Consider the following 20,255-nt stretch of genomic DNA (forward strand, 5'->3'; position numbering starts at 1 on the left):
AGACAGCCAATAGAAACTTACCTTCACACCCTTTCTGACCCCCAAGGACACAAGACCAAGGTTTTGCTATCCATCATACTCACACACTGACATACAAGTACACATACAAGTCCATATATGCAAGCCTGGAGAGCAACAGATATGCACACCTACGCACACATCTGTGTGCACAAAATGATCGTACTATTGTGCTGGCATACATAAGCGGGGCGACATTATCTGTCTCCTTCACACCCTCCCCCCTAAAGCTTCAGCCGTCCTCCGCATCCGCTCTTGTGTTGTCCTCATCACCATACCTCGATGTCTCACACCTCCACCAATCCTCTCCGCACATCTTGTTGGCCTCTTTCTCCATGCTCTATGCAGCCTGTGGCATAACCACCATTTTGTAGTTCATGGTAATGAGGAGAATGGAGGGTAATTTAACACACACACACACACACTATGCAAGGCTGGAGCAAGACAGACACTTAGAAAAAGAACAGTTGCAGTGCTGGTGGTGGTGGTTGAGGGGAAGTGCGGTGGGTGGGATCACCATGTAATGAACAATCTGATGTGTAATAGGTTATTGAGGTGGTGGGAGGCGAAGACTGGAGAGTAGAAATGGATTCAGCTGCTCTTGAATATAACTGAATAATGAGGAAAACGTCAAGATATGTCACAATTCAAAGAGCAATTGTGGCAAAATTGTATTTCTTTGATTCTGTTGCATGAAAAAAAACAAAAAAAAACAAGTATGAAGGCCAATATATTAGTGAGAAACAACACATTGTTTGCCAGCATGTGAGGCTTCCTCCAGTGTGTGATTCCTTTTTTCCGTTTAATTAAGGATGTGTGTGTGTGTGTGTGTGTGTGTGTACAGTGTATTGTTATATCTTTAGGACTTTTTCTGGTCCTAACAAGGCACAACCTAATTTCAGAGGAACTGGTTAAATTGAATTGTTAGGATTAGGCATTAACTGGGATTAACTCAATGGTTTGTCCTTACAAGAATTGCTGCGCAAATCTGCATTTGCGTTTTAATGCCTCAGAAAGAAAGTTTGCAAATTTGTGTCTGAGCATATGAACGCGGATACGTGTGCATGGACAAGTATATGCTTCTTATGTGTGCATGAAATGTGTTGGGGTGTGGGTGGGTGCTGGTCTCTGTAAATATTGGTGTATTGCTGTCAGAAAAGCTATTACCAACTTGGGGCCTCGGGCTAGTCTTTACTGAGAGGAGCGAGAGCGAGAAGAAAGGAGAGGCACACACACACATACACGAAAAGAGCAGCCAGAAATGCTAACACAATCATGCATACGCGCGTGTGCATGCGGAAGTGTAGAAAAATGTAGATGAGGTGGCAGAGTAAGGGTAGGGTGAGGGAGCCAAGTTGTTCACAATGAGAACACACACAGCCATCCAACAGCATTCTAGCAGTAATTTACAGAGGTGCCATTAGATTTCAGTGTGGTGCTCCACCATTCTGTTGCTAATTTACAGACATGTCATTAGAGCAGACAGGAGCACATAAAGCATCACTGCATCGATGTGGAAGCTCTGGCCTGCAAACACTCTCTCCTTGTGCTAACACACACACAGCCAGGAGAATGCATATCAGGTCGACACAAAACACGATGACGGATGTGTGCAAGGACGCACCTAAAAACCCACAGACACGCACGTTCAAGTGGGCAGGTTGGAGTAGATCTGTTGTAGCTCAGATAAATGGAGTGAGCCAGTATTAGCTCAGAGTAAACAGTGAGACAGACACTGACATACACACCACATGTCACACTTCATCCTTTGGAGAGCACTGTCGATCAAAGCGGGTGGGCAGAGGAATGAAGGACTACAGCGAAGCAAGGGAGAAAAACAAATGGAAGGAATGGAAAAAGGGAAAGGAGACGGAGAGAGCGGAAATCTGTCAGGGATGCTGGAGTATTATTTTCCTTATGCTTTTTATGAATTTGACTAGTTATAGCAACATCTGGCTTTGGTTTGTATGTTAGGCCCAACCCAAGGTCGCTGTAGCAAAACTTCATTTTAATCATATAACCTGATTAAATTAAGTTAGTAAGAGACAAGGAAATAATGGCAAGTAAATGTTATTTTTATTGCATACGATTAGGCCATTTAATTCCCCATGAAGATTTTAAAACTTTATTATCTGGTTTTATGATTGTTATACTTTTTGCTTGCTTAACTCTTGTTAATGTCTTTTTATTAGGACTAACCAGTATACCTCAAATATGTGTGTGTGTGTGTTTTAAACAATTAATATTATCAAATATTCATTACTGCAGAACATATTAATAGCCCATGAATTGGATAAAAGGAAAACGTGATGACTCCTTACTGGACAAAAGATACCTCCAAAAAACATTTTAATTGCTCATGATAATGATCGTAAGTAGAATAATTATCTGAAGTTGCTGCCTCTGACTCAGAATGCTTTTCATTTCATTAACTCTCCCTTGAAAAACAGATGCTCATCTCACTGAGGCTGCGAGAAGTTAATATGGAAAAGGAAAGAGAAGAAAATGAATGTGTATCAGGCAAATATGCTATAGGAACAAACTATGCCACTATGCGGGCTGTATGTGGGTAAAGGCAAATATGTAATGCAATATGTGATTGCCATTAGGCTTTGAAGGCTATCATTACACTACTACACTAATGAATAAAGCAATATGTGGGGAGGCAAGAGGGAGAGGGAGTGAATAACTGATCTGATGGTTGCTGCTGGGACCAGCTGCAACTGTACCACCCCTTCAATGATCAAACACATCACTTCACTGATGTGATTTCCCTGTGTGTGCTGTTTGTATAGGCGAGTGTGTGTGCGTGCACGTCCAGCATGTGCATGCATGTTTTAATATGGCTTTGTCTCTTCTCGTGGGTCTCCTCATCATCGTTTCACACATTTCCATGGCAACCTGGCGTTGCGGTGGCTACAGCAGATATGAATGTGGTTCTGCATGTGTGTGTGTTTCAGGGAGAGGGGGAGCCGGGAAGAAAAACCGAGAAGGAGGGCAAGAGAGAGAAAGAGTGATTGAGCGAACAGTACATTATCATGGACAGCTGTACTGAATCAAAATGGCGGATAGAGGCTGGGAGCACATCAGGGGAGCCTACATTATACAGCACCTGATAGAGGGAGCAGGGTGGAGAAAAAAGGAAAGATGCAAGTGGGGGAGGTTTGAAAGAAGGACTAAGAAAGGGGAGCTGGAGAGACTCACTGAGATAGGGAACATGAAATGGGAAAGTGAAAAAGAGGTAGAGGGATAGAAAGAGAGACAAGGAAAGGGAGTGGCAGAGAGCGAGGGATGGATGGCTAGAAAGAACGAAGAAGAGGAAAAAATGCTGGTGTATCTAAATCCTTGTGTAGCAAGCCTCAATCATGGCAACCAAGTCATTCTGGAGATAGCACACTGCAATTCCCCCGCACCTCGTTTTTAGCCCACCATGCAGTTCTGCTATCAGCTTCCCTCTCAGACTGTCCACACATGCAAATACACACACACACACACACACACAGCATAAACTCAAACATCTTGCATATAGGCATCCCTCCTTAATAACCGACAGGTGGATTAACCACATTTTCATACAGTATATAGATAGATGACCGGTGTAGGAAATGCATGTAAATTTATGCTAATATATGTGTCGTCTCCATATTAAGTTTGAATCCACACAGTCAAGTGCACGAAAAGGATAAAACCGCGGTTTCCATCTTTATCCCCTGATAGACAGCATCTGGCTTTGGAACTGATTGGGCTATCACATCACAGCCAAGGGAGCAATACTGTAGAGGAGGATATTACTGTCAGGACACAAGTGACAGATTGGCTGTCTGCAGTGCTAAGCTCTTACTCTTCTTTTTGTTGTTGTTCTTAAATCAAAAGAATTCATTCCCAGTGTGAGTTACAATAGTCAAAAAAGATCCACTCCCAACTAATATGGAAATAACTGTTTATCTGATTGCAGCAAAATTAGTCATCTTTGATAAGTGGTTAATCACTGTAAGACTATGAACATAGTCATTTTGAATTGAATGTTTTTTAGGAATGTGGATGGCGCACTGGATTTGTGGTGCATCAAAGGTTATTTATTTTCATAGTCGATTATTATGTTCTCTGTGTGATCAGTCATCGCAGTTTTTCAAGTCCAATGTGACAATGTCTTGTTTTTTTGTGACAAACCCAAAGAAATAGACTAAAATATATATAAAAAAACTACTTTGGGTTCTTTCATTTGAAAAATAAAATCTACTAATTGATTAAAAATATCTGATAACATGTATGTTTATGATGATAGGAAATATGTAATAATTATCAAAATATTAGTTTGTTCTTAACGTCTTCATCTTTTTCTAGTATTATGTCAGTTGGCAACTGTCATGTCACATTAGTGCCCTCTCTTTCGGTCAGTCACAGAGCCTCGTGAAAATGAATTAGTCTGTTCTGAGAAAAACCAAACCCTTCTATAGCTCGACGTATAATGTGATGCCAGTCACGATTCATAAGCTGAACATATTTATCTGATTGTGATAAAGCAGAAAAAATTTGATTGTTTGTTTCAAACACAGTAAAAGCACATTACAATTGACTTTATTATATTAATTGAATGCTTTTGGGACTCAAATAGAATATAACTAAATAATAACTTGTATTGCCCATTCAACTAAATTTCATTTTATGACAAGAGAATGAACAGCTATTACGGTTGATCTCTTATTTCTTGTCCCCTTTTGTTTCTTTTATCTATGCTCATCTTTCTGTCGCCGTCTCTCTCTCTCTCTCCGCAGCTTGAATTTGGCCTCTTTGGTACCCAGGGAAACCAGCTTGTTTCCATGACAATGTCTGCAGGCAGAACAGTGTATTTGTCTTAAGCTAGATAAGATCAGAGTCAGTTTCATCCCTCTTAGACACACATACACCCACTCAGGCATCCACACACTCACACATACACACACACCTATATGCATTATGGGACATACAGTATGCGTATAGGTGGACCACAAAAGCATACATCAGGGAAAATGTGCATTCGTGCATCAAGGTAGCAGACACTGAATCACAAAGTTAAATGTACTTACACTGACGGTGGTCAGATCTGCACGCAAGAAACACCCACTCAGGCATGCACACACAGAGTTCTGTGCAGCTATTCTTCTTTGGACACTGTGTTGACTTGAACAAAGCGTTAACCCTAACCAGTTAATGCCAAACCCTACCTTTAATCTACCCAAATCTTAGCCCTAAACTTAACCAGTTCCCCAGAAATCACTGTCTGCCTCATCAGGACCAGGCTTTGTTCTCCATGAGGACTACTGGTCCTGACAAAGTCAGTGTTTATGCAAGAAAAGGTCCTAAAAACGTAATAAATTCAAGTATACACCCCCCCCCCATAAAACACTCTTACAGCAGGAGTTGTTAACAAATAACAACATAAAGACCTCTTTTCATAAAGGTAATGTAATAGGTTTTTAATGAAAGCTGTGACTTTTTCAGTCACTGTAGTTGCCACAATTAAACCAGTGCTCGGCTGCTTGTGTGTGTGTGTGTGTGCGTGTGTGAGTGCGTGCACCCATTTGTATTTGTGTTTGGTCTTGGCAAACAGCAAAGAAATGCAAGATGGGTTACTGAAGTGAATCGCCAATTGGGCCACTACCTCAGTACCCACCCAGACAAAATGGAAATTGCTGGAACAGGTAATAGACAATTGGAGCACTAACTTGCCTGGAGTATTAGAGCATGAGTGTGTGTGTGTATATGTGTGTCGTGTTTGATGAGGTGTGTGCATCACTGATGAATACCATCCTGGCTGACGTGAGACTGTGTCAAGTCGACGAGCCCAAGGAGAGATGCAACGCCCCTGCTGAGAAACACTGCAGCCTTATCTCCCTTCCTGTCGTCCCTTAAGCGTCCGACCTTCTCTTTCCACTTCTCTTTTCCCACTTTCTGAATACGTCCCTATCTTTTCTCACCATCACTTTTCTACACTCCTTCACCCAATCCCGCCCACCCCTCCTCCCGCCCGCCTCTTCACACTCGCAGCCGTCGTCCGCTCTATCTTTCCCCTTCATCATCTGTAAATGGGAAGTCCGTTTCATGTCTCTTTTTATTTTATTTTTTAGGCAATTACTGGGTGCATTGACTTTGTGTGCTCCCTATTAGCATGGCAGAGAACGCAATGTTAATGCGTGCACTTGCTAACGGGATAGTAATTGCATACAATTACAAGCAAATGTATACATTTACCAGAGGGATTGCAACACATTTCCCTTGGAGAAAACGGTAACTGTGTATTTCCTTGATTACGTAGGGGTAGAGCTCAGTATGTCGCGGTGTGACTTTCATTACAAGAACTGCATGGGTGTTAAGCATTAATGAGTGTTGTAGTATAGTATTGTAATGGGTGTTAGTAGTGCAGAGTAGATGCAGAATTAGCTTCATTATTGGAGAGGTTATTTCAAGGAAAATTGTACTTTTGGCGAAAACTTTTGTTTGCAATTGCTTTGTCAATTGAGGTTGGCCGGAGGGGGCACAACTTTTAGCATTAACAGTTTTTTTTTACAGCTCAGGATGTGGCCATCAGGACCCAAATTCATGCCAGTCACTCAGGCAGGAAGCCAATCACAAGATACTTGCCTCTTAACACCAAGCAGCTCTCTCACCTCCAGTTGGGTGCTGTTCACTTGCCCGTCTTGCTACATTATGTTAGTATTATAAACAACTGCGACTGATAAATGGCTAAGCATATTATGGTCAATATTTCAAGGGATAGTTGATATTTTATGTGATATTTTACCAGCAGAATTTTTGGTAGTACTGATATCTCTATTTTACATTGGCAAATTTCTTTTGACACTGACATAAATTGTTTTATGTGTGTTTGCTTCACATAGTTCATTTAGTACACCAACAAGTGCCAAAGTAAAACAACTTCCCAAGTAATTAATCCGGCTAGTTTTGTTTTCAATTTATTTATTTAGTTAATTGTTAAGTCTCTGCAATTCAGTGAAAACATTTCTCTCACAAGTTGCTAGAGGTTTTTCATAATGGTCGATAACAGAATAAAAATAGACGTTACGGCGTGTTTACAACAGTCATCAGTTAGGGGTGTAATAAATAGTAAAGGGTACTTTTCAGTATTTTGTCATTCATTAGACAAACAATGAACCAGCTGATCAACATAATAATTAGCAGGTTATTTGATAAATAAACAATAGTTCTACTTCGCTCTTAAATTAGACTATTGAATTACTGATTCATTTTTTGAAACATTTAGAAGCATACTTGAATCAGATAAATGTTTAAAAAAAATAAAAAAGATCAATGCTATATACAGTATATATCAGGACTATTAGATGGTGATGAGAAAGTGGTAGGAGACATGTTTTACTTTACCAATACTGACTGGTTTCTCTTGTCTTGGCAAATGCTACCAATCCCAGTCCTACATATGGTGGAGTCAGCACGGAGCTCGTCCGCTCTGCCTGTGTGTGTGTGTGTGTGTGTGTGTGTTAATGGATTGTGAGAAAAGGGCTCACATGTTTTTTGTATGCCCAGCAAAAGTACAAGAGATGTGGAGGGGCAAAAAATAAAACAAGAGACAATTAACAGAAATTCAAAGAATGTAACAATGAACGTGTGTGTCCATCTGTGTGTTTTCATACTGAGACAATGTGTTAAAATGAGCCTCTTTGATTGCCAACGCTTTATGAGTCACAAACGATGACTCACAATCCTCCTCCCCTGAACACAGACTCAAACAACTCTTCTCTCACACACACATATTCTTCATCCACTGACCATGAAGAATAGGTGCAAGCAGTCTTACTCATGCATATTTACATTGAATACACTCACCTACTCGGCATGCATTCTCTAAAGGTTATTATTTGTGCGGGTTTGTGTGTGTGTGTGTGAGTGAGAGCGGGAGAGGCTGTGTTTGCTAGTCCACCTGTTCACGTACGTGCATGTGTAAAGGTCACTTCAAGCGAGGCTGACCGCTTGTCTATGCTGTGCACAGATTGTTGGACTGATATCGAGAACATTGGACATGCAGACAAACAACCATTATTAGCCAGACAACCCTACTCAAGGCTGAAATAAACATATGGATAAATATCATAAGCAAGTGTCACTGCCAGAGTCATTCCTCCATCTCATTCAGAACCTACACTCTCTAATTCACTCAACTGTTTACGGCCCCACTCTTAGCCAGAGAAGAAAGAGTGAAAAATCTGCTACTTGACTTTAAGCACTTTCTTTATCCAGATTTTGCTGCTCAATACTACAAAAAATTTCCCCCTCTTCCTTTGGCTGCTGGATACTTATGAAAATCCAATTTCGCTTCCTCTGTTCTTTCTTCCCTTCACAATTCGTGCATTTTCACCCACTCAAAGTGATTAGTGATCTGTGGATATGGTTTCCAGGGAGAGTGATAGTTGTGTTTTATGGAGGAGGGGAAAGGTCCATGGTTCCCTATCAGGGCTGATGTCCCTTGGAGAATCACTGGGCTGGCGAGGGGGCAGACAGGAGCACCGCTGTCCCTTTGCAGATACAGGCAGTTGCTCTACATCACAGGGGAGAAGACAACTCACTTTATCTTCCCTCGCTTCCTCTTTCCCACTCTGCTCCCTCTATCATTCATTCCTTTAGCTCTACTCTCACAGGCACAGTCTCTTTTTCTCAATTTCTCCACCACACACTTGCACACTCACACACACACACTTTATATATCTTTCTAAGACACACCACCCAACACCCAGTCCACCCCCTCAAAGAAACTCATTTCAGCTTTGTGGACTCCTCAAAAAGCCTCTTTACGCTGAGCTAACCTAAGCTAGGCTTCGTCTGTACCATTTGACAGCCTTTACATCTCAGTATGCTGAGCAAACACACACACACACTGATTTTATTCATGTGTGGAATTTCTGACAGAGACTTCAAAGGTTTGAAAAAATAATAAAGGACAAACAAACAGCTACCATTCTACTTCCAGCCTATCACAATCTAAACACCTGTAATAGTTGGGGCATCCACTATACACAAATACACTAAATACATGCTGGAAACATATGTTAATATGTGTCACTTCTTAAGTAGGTGATTTAAAATTCTGTACATAAGCCAGATGAAGTAATTAAAGCCTCACTGCCACCTGGATGATTCATGGCAGACATTTTAGGGCAGAAAATCTGGCACTTACACAGCACAATTGCACAATTCACTGAACACATGGCAGCCTTGTTGCAAAAGCCATTTTAGCTGTCATCATGTACCCTCTCGTCCAATCAAAGATCGGCACAATAGATGCAGATCAGCCCGTCACAGCCGAGCCTGTCTTCATGTGGGCCAATCACTGCATTCATCAGCGTCATGCAGAGTCGACCAATCAAGCCGCACCTACCTTCAGATTTTTCAAGAGCACCATAGGTCAGAGCTCCTATTCACTGGCACACATGCACAAGTATGATTACACTTGCACACACATGCATTAGCAGCTTACCTTACCAAAAATGAAACATTGCAATTTGGTGGCAACCGCAAAAAAGAAGAAGTTAAAGCTCGAAAGGTTTTCTGTACTATGAGTACAAGATTACATAAAACCTTCAAACCAACCAGAACAGCCCATCAGCCATGTCACATATGGAAAATAAAATGAAATAACTAAAATCAGGGATGGGGGTACCTCTGAGTTTTCCTACATTCACAGAGGGTGGTGTTCCAAACAGATAAAGAGGGCAGTAAAGGAAGCAAAGAAAGAATAAAAGGAGAGAGGGGGCAAAAAGACATGGATGGCATTTTAAACACTTCTCAATGGTCAGAGCACTGGCACTTGGCTTTGGGCTGTGTTTAAAAACATTGCACAACTTGGGTGTTGAGATATAACAGCATTGCTTTCATACACTGCAGGAACATCTGTACAGAATCACATGCACTCGCAGTGTGTGAGCTGGAGCCAACTTGAGGACCAGTGACGCAGAGCAAGACATGCTGGAAGCCAGTGAAAAGCAATGGATGAATGTGCATGGCTGTTCCTTTGAAAACTGCCACAGTCATTGATTCAAACCCGGATGCAAAAGCACATATGCACACACACACACACACACCCTCAGTCAAACGCTAACATACAGATGAAAAATGAGATGAGGTGGAAGAGTAAAGACCAAATCAAACCATCCATGGAGTTGGTCAGTCAGTCGGCCCATAGCTCCATTTCCATGACCTGCAGGAGACCTGCCAGGTCTAACCCAGCCAAGCGACATCAAGCTACAGCCGCTACTCCCTCCCGTTAAGCCCGCCCACATCAGCAGCCATGATTACAGTATATATCTCAGCTGAAGTTGCTCTCTGGCTCATCACTGTCTTGAAAACTGTTAAATCAACATATTTCAAGTAATTTATCTAAATTAATCCTTTGCAAATGCCAAAGACAGCGGTTGAGTTAAAAAATAAAACAGAATTTCTGGTGTGACCAAATGGCACCATTCTTAATGAGAAGATATTTGCAAAACTGACCTTAGTTCAGTGCCTAGAGAGACAACTTCCTCCCGCGCCAGGTGATAAATGAAGTGGGGGAGGGATACAGGGAGTTGTGAGTGTGGGGTGAGGAGGTAAAAGATGATGGTAATAGCAGAGGACAACAGGAAGTGAGGTAAGAGGGGGGCCATACCTTGGTCGCCAATCATCAGGTGTGCCAGACCTTAAAGGAAAACAAGAGCACAGTCAGCATAGCAAAGGATCATGGGGTATGAAATATGTGCATGTTTGTGTGTGCATATGTGTTTTTTGGGATAGAGGACAAGATTTTGTCAGTGACATATACTGGAGCTGTCCTATATTCTCTGTCTTTGTTTCTCTGTGTGTTTGTGTTTGTGTGAGAGAGAGATCTAAATGATTTAAAATGCCTAAAAAAAATGTAAACGTACTCATACTAGTCTGTGATCCTGCACAAACAGGTATGCACTCAGGTGCTTGCACACCGCAGTATTTGCGCGTGTTTTTCTTTGTCTACGTAACCTTGAGGCGAGAGCCACTTCAGATGACACACATGGGATGTAGTACTTACCAGAAATCAGCAACCAACCCCTACATACCCACACAGACCAACACAAATGTATGCTGGGTACCTTTACTGTATATATGTGCAGTGAGAGCATGAAGTCCAGAGAGAAGAATGCAGAGGAATAGACTGAAATATAAAATATAGAAATGGCAAAAAAAATAGTAAAGAAATTGATGACTTGATGAAAAAGTGATGATGGAGCTAAATAAAGGTGTAACTAAGCATTCAGTTAAGGACGTGGGTTAAGGGGAATTAAATTTAAAAAGGCAAAGATAGAGATGATTAAATATAAAAATGGGCAGGTCAAGAAACTCAAATATAAGCATAAATGTACAGATAAAGTGATGGATAGATAGATAGATAGATAGGTAGACAGGTAGATCGATAGATAGTACAACCTACCTGGAGTGTAGCTGTACTCTGGAAAGGTACCGCAGCCAGGCGAGGGGAGAGAGAGACAGACATTCATTAACGTGCATGCTCAGCCCTTGGGTTACCATGGCTACTTACTGTACATGCACATCCGTCCAAGGTTACTGTGGTAACATACATGCAAAAGTCCACACAAACGTCTCAATGGATACCATGCTGCACTGGTAGCCAAATCTGAGCCTTGTCTATGTTTATATGTACATATATACAGTATGCATATTTACTGTATATATACACACACGCACACAGCAGCATTTAAGATCTCCACGCACACACACACTCTCTCTTTATGACTTCACATGTGTACAAATACACACACACAACCGCACGTGTAGATACTGGAGGTGGAGGGGCCATAGCAGTAGATATACATTCACATTCCTACCTGTACGTTTGGATTCAAGAGCCGTTTACCCCAAAACTTACCTTTCTGCTCCTTCCTCTCCCCAGAGCCCCCCCCGACAGCATGCAACACACATACACGCGCATACTCACATACACACACACACACACACAGTCTTTCTCTCACACAAACATTGATTGAATATGTCAGAAGTAATGGTATGAAATAGCCGGATAAACATGTAGGGATGGATTAGCAATGCAGGAAAACAAGATGCATATGTGTGGTTCAATACTTGGAGAGTGGAGAGAGTGCATGTCTGTGTGTCTTTGTGAATGTGTGTGTGTGTGTGTGTATATCTACTCTGCTTATTTGAGTTCCCTTGCCTTTGCCCTTGTGCTTATAGCATGGCAGAAACAGGTGGATCCATTAGCATGCTAACAGCGATGTGCCCTCAAGGACAATGCAGGCCAGGCCAGGCCTAACAAGCCAGGTTCACCGTGTCTTCACTGGAGAGCAGAATGGCTTTGACAGTAATTACATATATGCATAATCCGACTCAACGTCTTCATTTACAGCAGCTAAAGTTTCAATATCTTTTTTCCACCAAATCTGACATATCAATGAGCTTCATGCAGAGCGTTTTCTTCACAGTGCTATAGTAGAAGTAGTAAATATATTTTTTTCTGGACAGAAAATGCTCGCAGCAAATAACAATATAATATAACATAACAAATTTTCCCTAAGCTTGCCACAAATCTGCAAAAAATAGGAGAGTTAATAAAAGTGGATCATTATAGAGTGCTGAAGATACTAAGTAATCATAAACAAGTAAGGAAACCAGCACTGCCACAGCTAAATCTCCCATTTCTGGCTTTTTAAAAGTCCTAAGGATTCATGTTTTCCTCAGGCAGAAAGTGTTTCATAACATATCACTTTTGTCTTTATTGTACAGATTTAGTGAAGTTGCTAGGTTCAAAATAACGCAGTATTTTCAAGGTGCCACATGAGAGATGCATCTTTTTACCTGGCACAGTCTGGACTCCAATGCTTTATTTAATTTTGAACGAGGTAAGTATGGCTCCATCACATGCAGTTAACATTTCATACTTTTTCTCTTAAATTAAAGAGGAATTTTGAGATGGGTTCATCCTCCCTACCTCCCTGCCATCCACTTAATTTCACTCAAATACAACCTTTGGGTTTTCTTTTCCAGCTGCTTCTCACTGCATCTGAGAGATTTCTTTTGACAAAATACAAGTTGATATGCAGTATTCACTGGGATTGATGTTGATGCATGGATATTAGCTCAGCCTGAGGATCCTGAGGTTGGAGATATCTTCTTGATTTGGCATCTTGTCAGATCAACTTGAAAAAGAGCAAATTGAGCCGTGGTAGAAGTATATGTGTATATATATATATATATATATATATATATACCACAACACTGCAGTTACAAAGTACATAATTTGTCCTCTCTGTATCTTGGATTTGTTCCCTGAGGTTGATGATCACAAAGTAGAGAAGTTCAGGAGAAGTGGCAAGTTTTGGAAATAGCCTTCCTGACATGTTTTCCGTGGTTCATCTATTTGTTTACTGGCCCCTGCTGTTTGTTTCAATATGAAAAGCTGTCAGTCAGTGGAAAAGTTTCTTCCTTTGAATCTGTTATCAGAGAGCAACTGAAGAAAAGACATGAAATAACCTTGAAGTCATTAAGCTACTCTCAATATCATCTAACAACATACTCTAAACCCTGCAGCTATTTCTGCCTTCACTTTGAAATGTGTATGGGAGAAACCAAGAAGACGCTGGTGAAATACCAGACTGAAACTACTCGTACATGCCAAATATTTAGGAGGGAGCTAGAAGGGATCTTTGTTTTCCGTTTCAGTGTCAGAGCAAAATTCAACCCAAGAACACTGTTTTTAACTTGATGCAGAATTTGGCATTTATTTATTCAAGCAGTGTACGATTTCACATGCTGGGAAATCGGCACTGCCCAGCCCATGTACATCAATCCAAGCAGACCTGCAAACTGGAGCCATTTAATGAGACTGCCATTAACGACACCGGCCACTGCTGCCAGGAGAAAATAAAATGATTCTTGTACAGCAACATTTGGCATCACTCACAGCTAATATGTGAGTCCATCTCCACAAATATAAAAGGTATAAGTAGCCTCTTGTTAGGCGACAAAGTGGCAGTCTAAAGCTGGTATTATTACCTGGTGAGAGCCTTTATGCAAAATGTCTGTATCCCCCCCATTTACCATGTAGAGCTACGCTGCTTTTAGGTACCTCAGCAGTTATGTTACTAATGCTGGGCTCAATTCTTCACATGGTGTGAACACTTTTGTGTGACGTGTTTGTGCAGATATTGTGTGTGCCGTGTCTCCCACTGTGCACTAACCATCAACATCACAGCACGTTGGATTAGACTGACGTGGATCATGTAGAATTCTCCTGAATGACGGCCAACGTGCAGCAGCAAGCACTTGTGTAGCACATAATCACTGGCTGCATTGCCAATCAACCTGTCAATTATTTTTGATTAATCTTCTTCTTCTTTGGTGTTTTGCGGCATTTGTAATCCGTAATGTTGCACGAACTGCCTTCTTTTTTGCACATTTCCCTGATGTACAGCATATGGCTATATCACAGACCACAGGTCTTTAATGAATGTTTTGTCTGACAAACAGTCCAAACGGCAAAAATATTAATTTTTCAATATTTAAAAACAAAAATAAGCAGGCACATAGTCACAATTTGGAAAACATTTGAAAATGTTTGGTTTTGTCTTTGTTGAGAAAAATAATCAGCGTCTACCAGAGTAATACATTATCTGACTATTTCTCAGTCAGTCAACAAATCATTTCAGCACAAGTGAGCATAATGCACTACTTTGGAAAATGAGGAACAGTGGTCAAGACAGTCGTTGTTGCTCTAAGGATGCCCGCCGTACTTAAACATACAAACTTGCACACACTCACCACTACAGACATGTAAATGCAGTGGACGTGACGCCAGAAGCCACTAAGTGATGAGGCAGAGCTGGAGGCTGAAGCTCAGGAATGCAAGTATGAAGGAAGGCAGGAAGAGCAAGAACAGAGACGCAATCCTGACATAAGGTCTCCCTATTAGTCCTGTCTCCATGGTAACCTAAGTCATCCCACTGTCCACTAATTGCTATAGTGTAATATGGTGGGTGGTCAAAAGGGAGGTGTGATCCTGGCAGTGGTGCTGGGTGGGTGAGATGTGAGGTCAGGTTGTTGAGAAATGGTCGACGGCAAGGCCACTCTGCCATTTTGGCAGATGTATTTGTGTCAATTGCTGGGGTATAGCTGAACAGTGTCTTTGACACACAAAACAATAAAGCAAAACATATTTTAGAGAGCTATTAATAAAGAATGCAGAATTGCTCTGAAAATAAACTGGAAGCAAATCTGGAAACATACACAGCTAAGTGGGAGGAAATTATAGCTTTTGCAGTCCTGGCCATAACAAGGTAACTGAGTTCATTAAGCAGCTGTTTCCTTCTTGTAATTGCTGTCATTACACTGCACTGTATATTGACACTTGTATTTTTATTATTTGGCAGTTTTAATAAGGGATGAGAAAGCATTGCTTCCTTATTTTGCTCATCCACTAAGACATTTACATTATTTTCTGTTCTATCTACAGAGTACAACTGACGCTTTTTTGCTTCTTTGTAATGCAGAACACAGACACAAAAAACACATCGTATACACACTCACATCCACTCGCACACACAGAGCATCTTAACAGGCTGTAAACTGTTCAGATTAATGGCGATTGATTGTACATGCTTCATTTCAACACCCTATGTATGGTACCTGTGAAGGCCATATAGAATCAATGCAAATCCATTAATGCAGGCAGCCAGGTGTCAGCTATGTAACAACCACTGATTTCCAGCCTATTTCCAAATAAAGTCTCTCAACAAGAGCCAACAGCCACATCCATAATGGATCCATATGGTTATTATGTTTTGTCAAGCACACCAGCTGAGCCTTTTCAAAGCTGTAACAGTCGAAGAGTTTCGGGGGAACATCTCTCACATCTCTCCATAGTCAACAAGCTTCATAGTCCGATTGCAGCAAAGCTGCAAAAACAGCTGTCCTCCAACTCTCAGCTCCTGCTCCACTACACTGATTGTGCTTGTTGAGAGAAGTCTTAAGCTCCCAGTGCTGGAGGTACATGCTAAATTGGCAGCCATCAAAAATCAATACCAAACATAATCAGTATGCATGTCTTGCACTGTTTGTGAAGGCTGCAGGTCCATACACACCAACTGAAGGCAGCTGTGAAGGTGTGAATGAAAAATAGATGTCTAGACCAAAAGGGCTGGTGGTTGGAAATTGGATGTATGTTTCCACAAGGGTAACTGTGTGTGCATGTGTGGATTTGGGTGTGTGTGTTTATGTATGTAAAGGATGAGATGTAAATGATGGGTCAGCATGGTTCTGGGCCTTACCTTCGCTGCAGTCATTGCCTTGGTAGCCGGTGTCCGAGCAGTCGCAGATGGCCTGGTCGTTGACCACGCTGCACACCCCTCCGTTCTGGCACTGGTGGTCCGGCCCACAGCCTGCCGTTACTATGACGCCCTCCGAGCTATCCAGCATCACGAGTGACCCGTTGATGCTCACTGCCGTGATCCAGCCACGGAGGGCGGGATGTTCCCGCACCGAAGGCGAAGTGAGACGCAAAGGTGAGGAGTGAAGGTCTGGTGTTATCCCGCCCATGTAGGTGTGGCTGAACACAGTCATGTCTCTTCTTTTGCTCTTCACTTCTGCCCAACCCTCCAGCCGCCCATCCACCTCCAAAGAGGTGTTCCTCCAGTCCCGCTTGACACGCACTGCGTGCCACCGCCCGTCACTCACCGCCACACCTGACTGCAGCTCGGCCGGCTCAGCACAGAAGATGGAGAAACGCAGATGCAGGTGGCCATGGAGAAGCAGCAGCTCCAGGAAGTCACAGAAGCCCTCGTCATCCAGGTAGAGCAGTAGGCCCTCCTGGCTGTGAGTCCGCAGGCTGAAGCTCAACACACTCTCACAGCAGGCGTTCCACACTGGGAACCGTCCCCACTGGCTGGACACCCCTCCGAACTCCAGAACCTCCCCTTGGGCCTGGCCCCCCACGCTGCATAGGCACAGCCCGAGGAAGAGCAGCGGGGCTGCCACCCAAACACACACCGCCATTACACTCATGCACACACTTGCTCTCTCTCTCTCTTACACACAAGAGGGGATAGAGGCTAGAGCTGGGCTGTTCCCTGTAGCCTACAGCTCATGGCGACAACTGTAGGACACTTTGAAGAACACTCTAGGTGCCACAGGTTCACCTTGCTATCTTGGTAGTGCTCTTTCAAAAGTGAGGATCCTTTGTGGTACAGTTCCAGTGAAGGAGGGGGGTCAAACAGAAGCTCCCTCTGTCTTTTTAGCAAACTTGTGACATCATTTTTGGTCTTGGCCTGGTGTCTGCAGCTTCTCTGAGGTGTACAATGTCTTTTCTCTCCATTCAGTCTTTCATTCTTCACTTCTGACATGAGATTCCAGGTGTGTGTATTTATGTGAGCATCTGTGTGAGTGCTAGATACTTGATGGATAGGATGTGAACTTCATCTTTGTGCCCTAGATAGGGCCTTATCCCCTGTGGAGACAACTCCCCACAGAGTAGGTGTAGGAGTGTGTGTGGATGTGTGTGTGGCTCACACACCGGTAATGGAGAGAAATGACACCGTCATAGCAGTATTTTCTCCCCCTCCTCCCTGTCTTAGTAGGGCAAGACTAAAAGTGTGTGTGGGCAAATATGTGTGTGTGTGCGTGCATGCATGTGTGCAAGAGTGAGGTATGTGTGTTTCTCACTGCCGCGTCATCACTCTCTCCAGCGACCTACAGAGAGAACAGAGACGGCACAATCAACCAGGGTCACACACACACATACACCGACAGACAGACACAGCATACACAAACCCAGTCTGCTATTATTCTCAAATTACTCTTTCTCGTGCATTTTACGCACGCACGCACGCTCGCGCACACGTTGGACAGGCCCGTCTGTGAACACACTTCACACACAATAAAGCGTTTGACTCACACCACTGACTTCAGCTGAATACATACAGTGCAGGCATGCGCGCGCACAAACAAACAACACCTTTTCATACCGCAGATTTTTATTAGGGTGCCTGCCCCATTACGCACGAGCACTTACCGTGTAATACTTGACGTTATTCTGAAATATACATTGGCAAACAACTTTCTTTCTTTCTTTCTTTTTTACTTTATCTTCTTATAAATAGAGGTAATAGCGGTAAACGGCGCGGGCACTTCGCGCGACCGTCTAAAATTCAGTTAGCTTCATCACAAAGAGCGGCAGCAGCGGTGCGCGCTGCGGCGAATGACTCAAACCGCCTCGCGCTTTATCGAATTAACGGCTCCGTGGGCTCTTTTTTTCTCTCCAACAACCGGACACGTTCGCACACACAAACACACAGACACACAAACACGCAGCGACTGCAAAGCGAACTACATATCCAGCATTCTTCACCGAGTCTGGAGCCTGTGAAAAGGCGCAACGCGGCGGCATCACAGTTATTGATAGACGGGGTGAATGAATGCGGTTGAAATATCGATTGTCGATTTGCGGCCATACCTCCTCTCCATTTTTTCTCCTGCGACTACACCGGGGAATCATGTGTCATCGGTTGCGCTTTAGTACTTAACTACAGCTTAGCTAACCCGCAGTTACTGTTCATTTATTTATTTGCTTGTTTTTAATTGATGATCAGACGTGTCCAGGTAACAGCCTCACCCCGCGGTTAATGAAACACAAATGTCCTAATACAGGCATATAAAGGCTGGGGGAAAAAGCGACCTACCTCATCCTGTGGTCCCGTGGCAACAGTGCCGCGCGCGACTCATCGATTTCCCTTCCCATTTATGAGAATGTGGACGCCGCGAGAGAGCAGCCCCGCGCCCGGTGGTAGATGGAGCCAGTCTACCGGACAGAAACAAAATTATCACAGGTTCGCCTCCAGGCGACTAGGTGCTCCTGCTCTCTCTCTCTCTCTCTCTCTCTCTCTCTCTCTTTCTTTCTATCTCTCGCTCTCCTTCTCTCGATCTCTCCCTCATGTGCGCGCGCTCACTCTCTCTCTCTGGCTCAATGTCTCTCTCTCTCCGTTCTCTTGAGGAGGAAAAGGTGCAGTCTGATGCTCTCCGCGAGACTCGGCAGAGGGAGCGTCACGTGGTCAAGAGAAAGTGTGTGTGTGTGTAAGGGAAAGAGAGAGAGCAGAGGGAGATGGGGTGAGTTCTTGAGTATGGGCGGGGCCGCGCGCTGCTGCAGCACCTTGGACAGCGCACACTCACCGCCCGCACGAATCTCAAACGCAATTACCGGACGCAGAAAATAAAGCGAGAACCGGGGAAACATCCGAATGATTAAATCCGTGAGTGACAGCCGCGGTGGCCTTAACCTGTGTCGCGCTGCAGGATCAGGTGAAACGAACGCAGGCCACGGTGAACTACAGTGGTGGTGAAAAGTAGAACACATGAGATTTCTGTTATTTTTCCCTTTTTCTTTCTCTTCTTCTCCACTATCAACACACACGTTATCAACCCTCTTTTGTTCCCACATTGTTTGAAAACACATGCACAATCAGGCACTTGATGGACAAAAGTATATGGACACTGTTTTTGTAGCCACTACTTTTTGAGGTTTAGGACAGCGACCCTGTATCTGAACTACCAACATTCAGAAATGCTTGTACAATGGAATGCAAAACAACAGCAGATAAATGGATCTACATGTTGAATTGATATTTTTACACAGTTACTTTGTCAGTATTGTTTTAAATATGGTTGAGGTTACATTTGGCATTTTGGTTGGGTTTATTTGTTTGTTTTCTCACATTGCTTTTACCTTTTGAGCCTCCTTTCATGGCCAGTAATCTCAATGTATCCACATACAGTGATATTTCAGACAGTGGTCTTTCTGTATTTGCTGCAACAGGTTGAGTAAAAAACCTCTCAACTCTAAAAATTCAATGTCCCATGACCTTAACCTAATCAAACAGATGTTGGGGACTGGAACATCAAATGTCATCAGCACCCAACAAATGTTCTTGTGATCCAACAGATGGATGGGAATGTATGTGTAGTTCAGTTATAGCAGCTTTTTAGTGATTTTGCAATGGGATTTCTAACACTAACATACAGTAGGAATTTCTTAGTGTCCACAAACCTTTGGCCACATACAGTTAACGATACTGCAGAGATATACTTCCTGTATGTGCAGTTGGGCATGCAAGTGTCTCCACTTTATTTGATTCTTGTGACGCACCCCTGCTTCAGGCAGTGGGAGAATCACTGATGGGCTCCACATACTTTTTGAGCTT

The 20,255-nt window shown here is 42.9% G+C and overlaps 1 protein-coding gene across 21 annotated transcripts in view; it reads right to left on the bottom strand.

Moving 5' to 3' along the window:
* The window catches only part of nrxn1a (neurexin 1a), a 56,954-nt gene extending 37,869 nt beyond the window's left edge, over positions 1–19,085 (bottom strand). For 11 of the 21 annotated variants that reach the window (XM_058621852.1, XM_058621850.1, XM_058621845.1 and 8 more), the window contains exons 1-4: positions 18,741–19,085; positions 16,335–17,751; positions 11,468–11,485; positions 10,673–10,702 (exon numbers count right to left, since the gene is read on the bottom strand). In XM_058621852.1, coding sequence (XP_058477835.1) covers positions 10,673–10,702; positions 11,468–11,485; positions 16,335–17,067 — 781 coding nt within the window. In that variant the 5' untranslated portion in view covers positions 17,068–17,751; positions 18,741–19,085. The remainder of the gene's footprint in view (positions 1–10,672; positions 10,703–11,467; positions 11,486–16,334; positions 17,752–18,740) is intronic. The other 10 variants (XM_058621853.1, XM_058621855.1, XM_058621856.1 and 7 more) reach the window with 2 other exon arrangements.
* Positions 19,086–20,255: the final 1,170 nt, after the last annotated feature.

The sequence above is a fragment of the Solea solea genome, chromosome 21 (assembly GCF_958295425.1).
Source record: "Solea solea chromosome 21, fSolSol10.1, whole genome shotgun sequence".
Lineage (NCBI taxonomy): Eukaryota > Metazoa > Chordata > Actinopteri > Pleuronectiformes > Soleidae > Solea > Solea solea.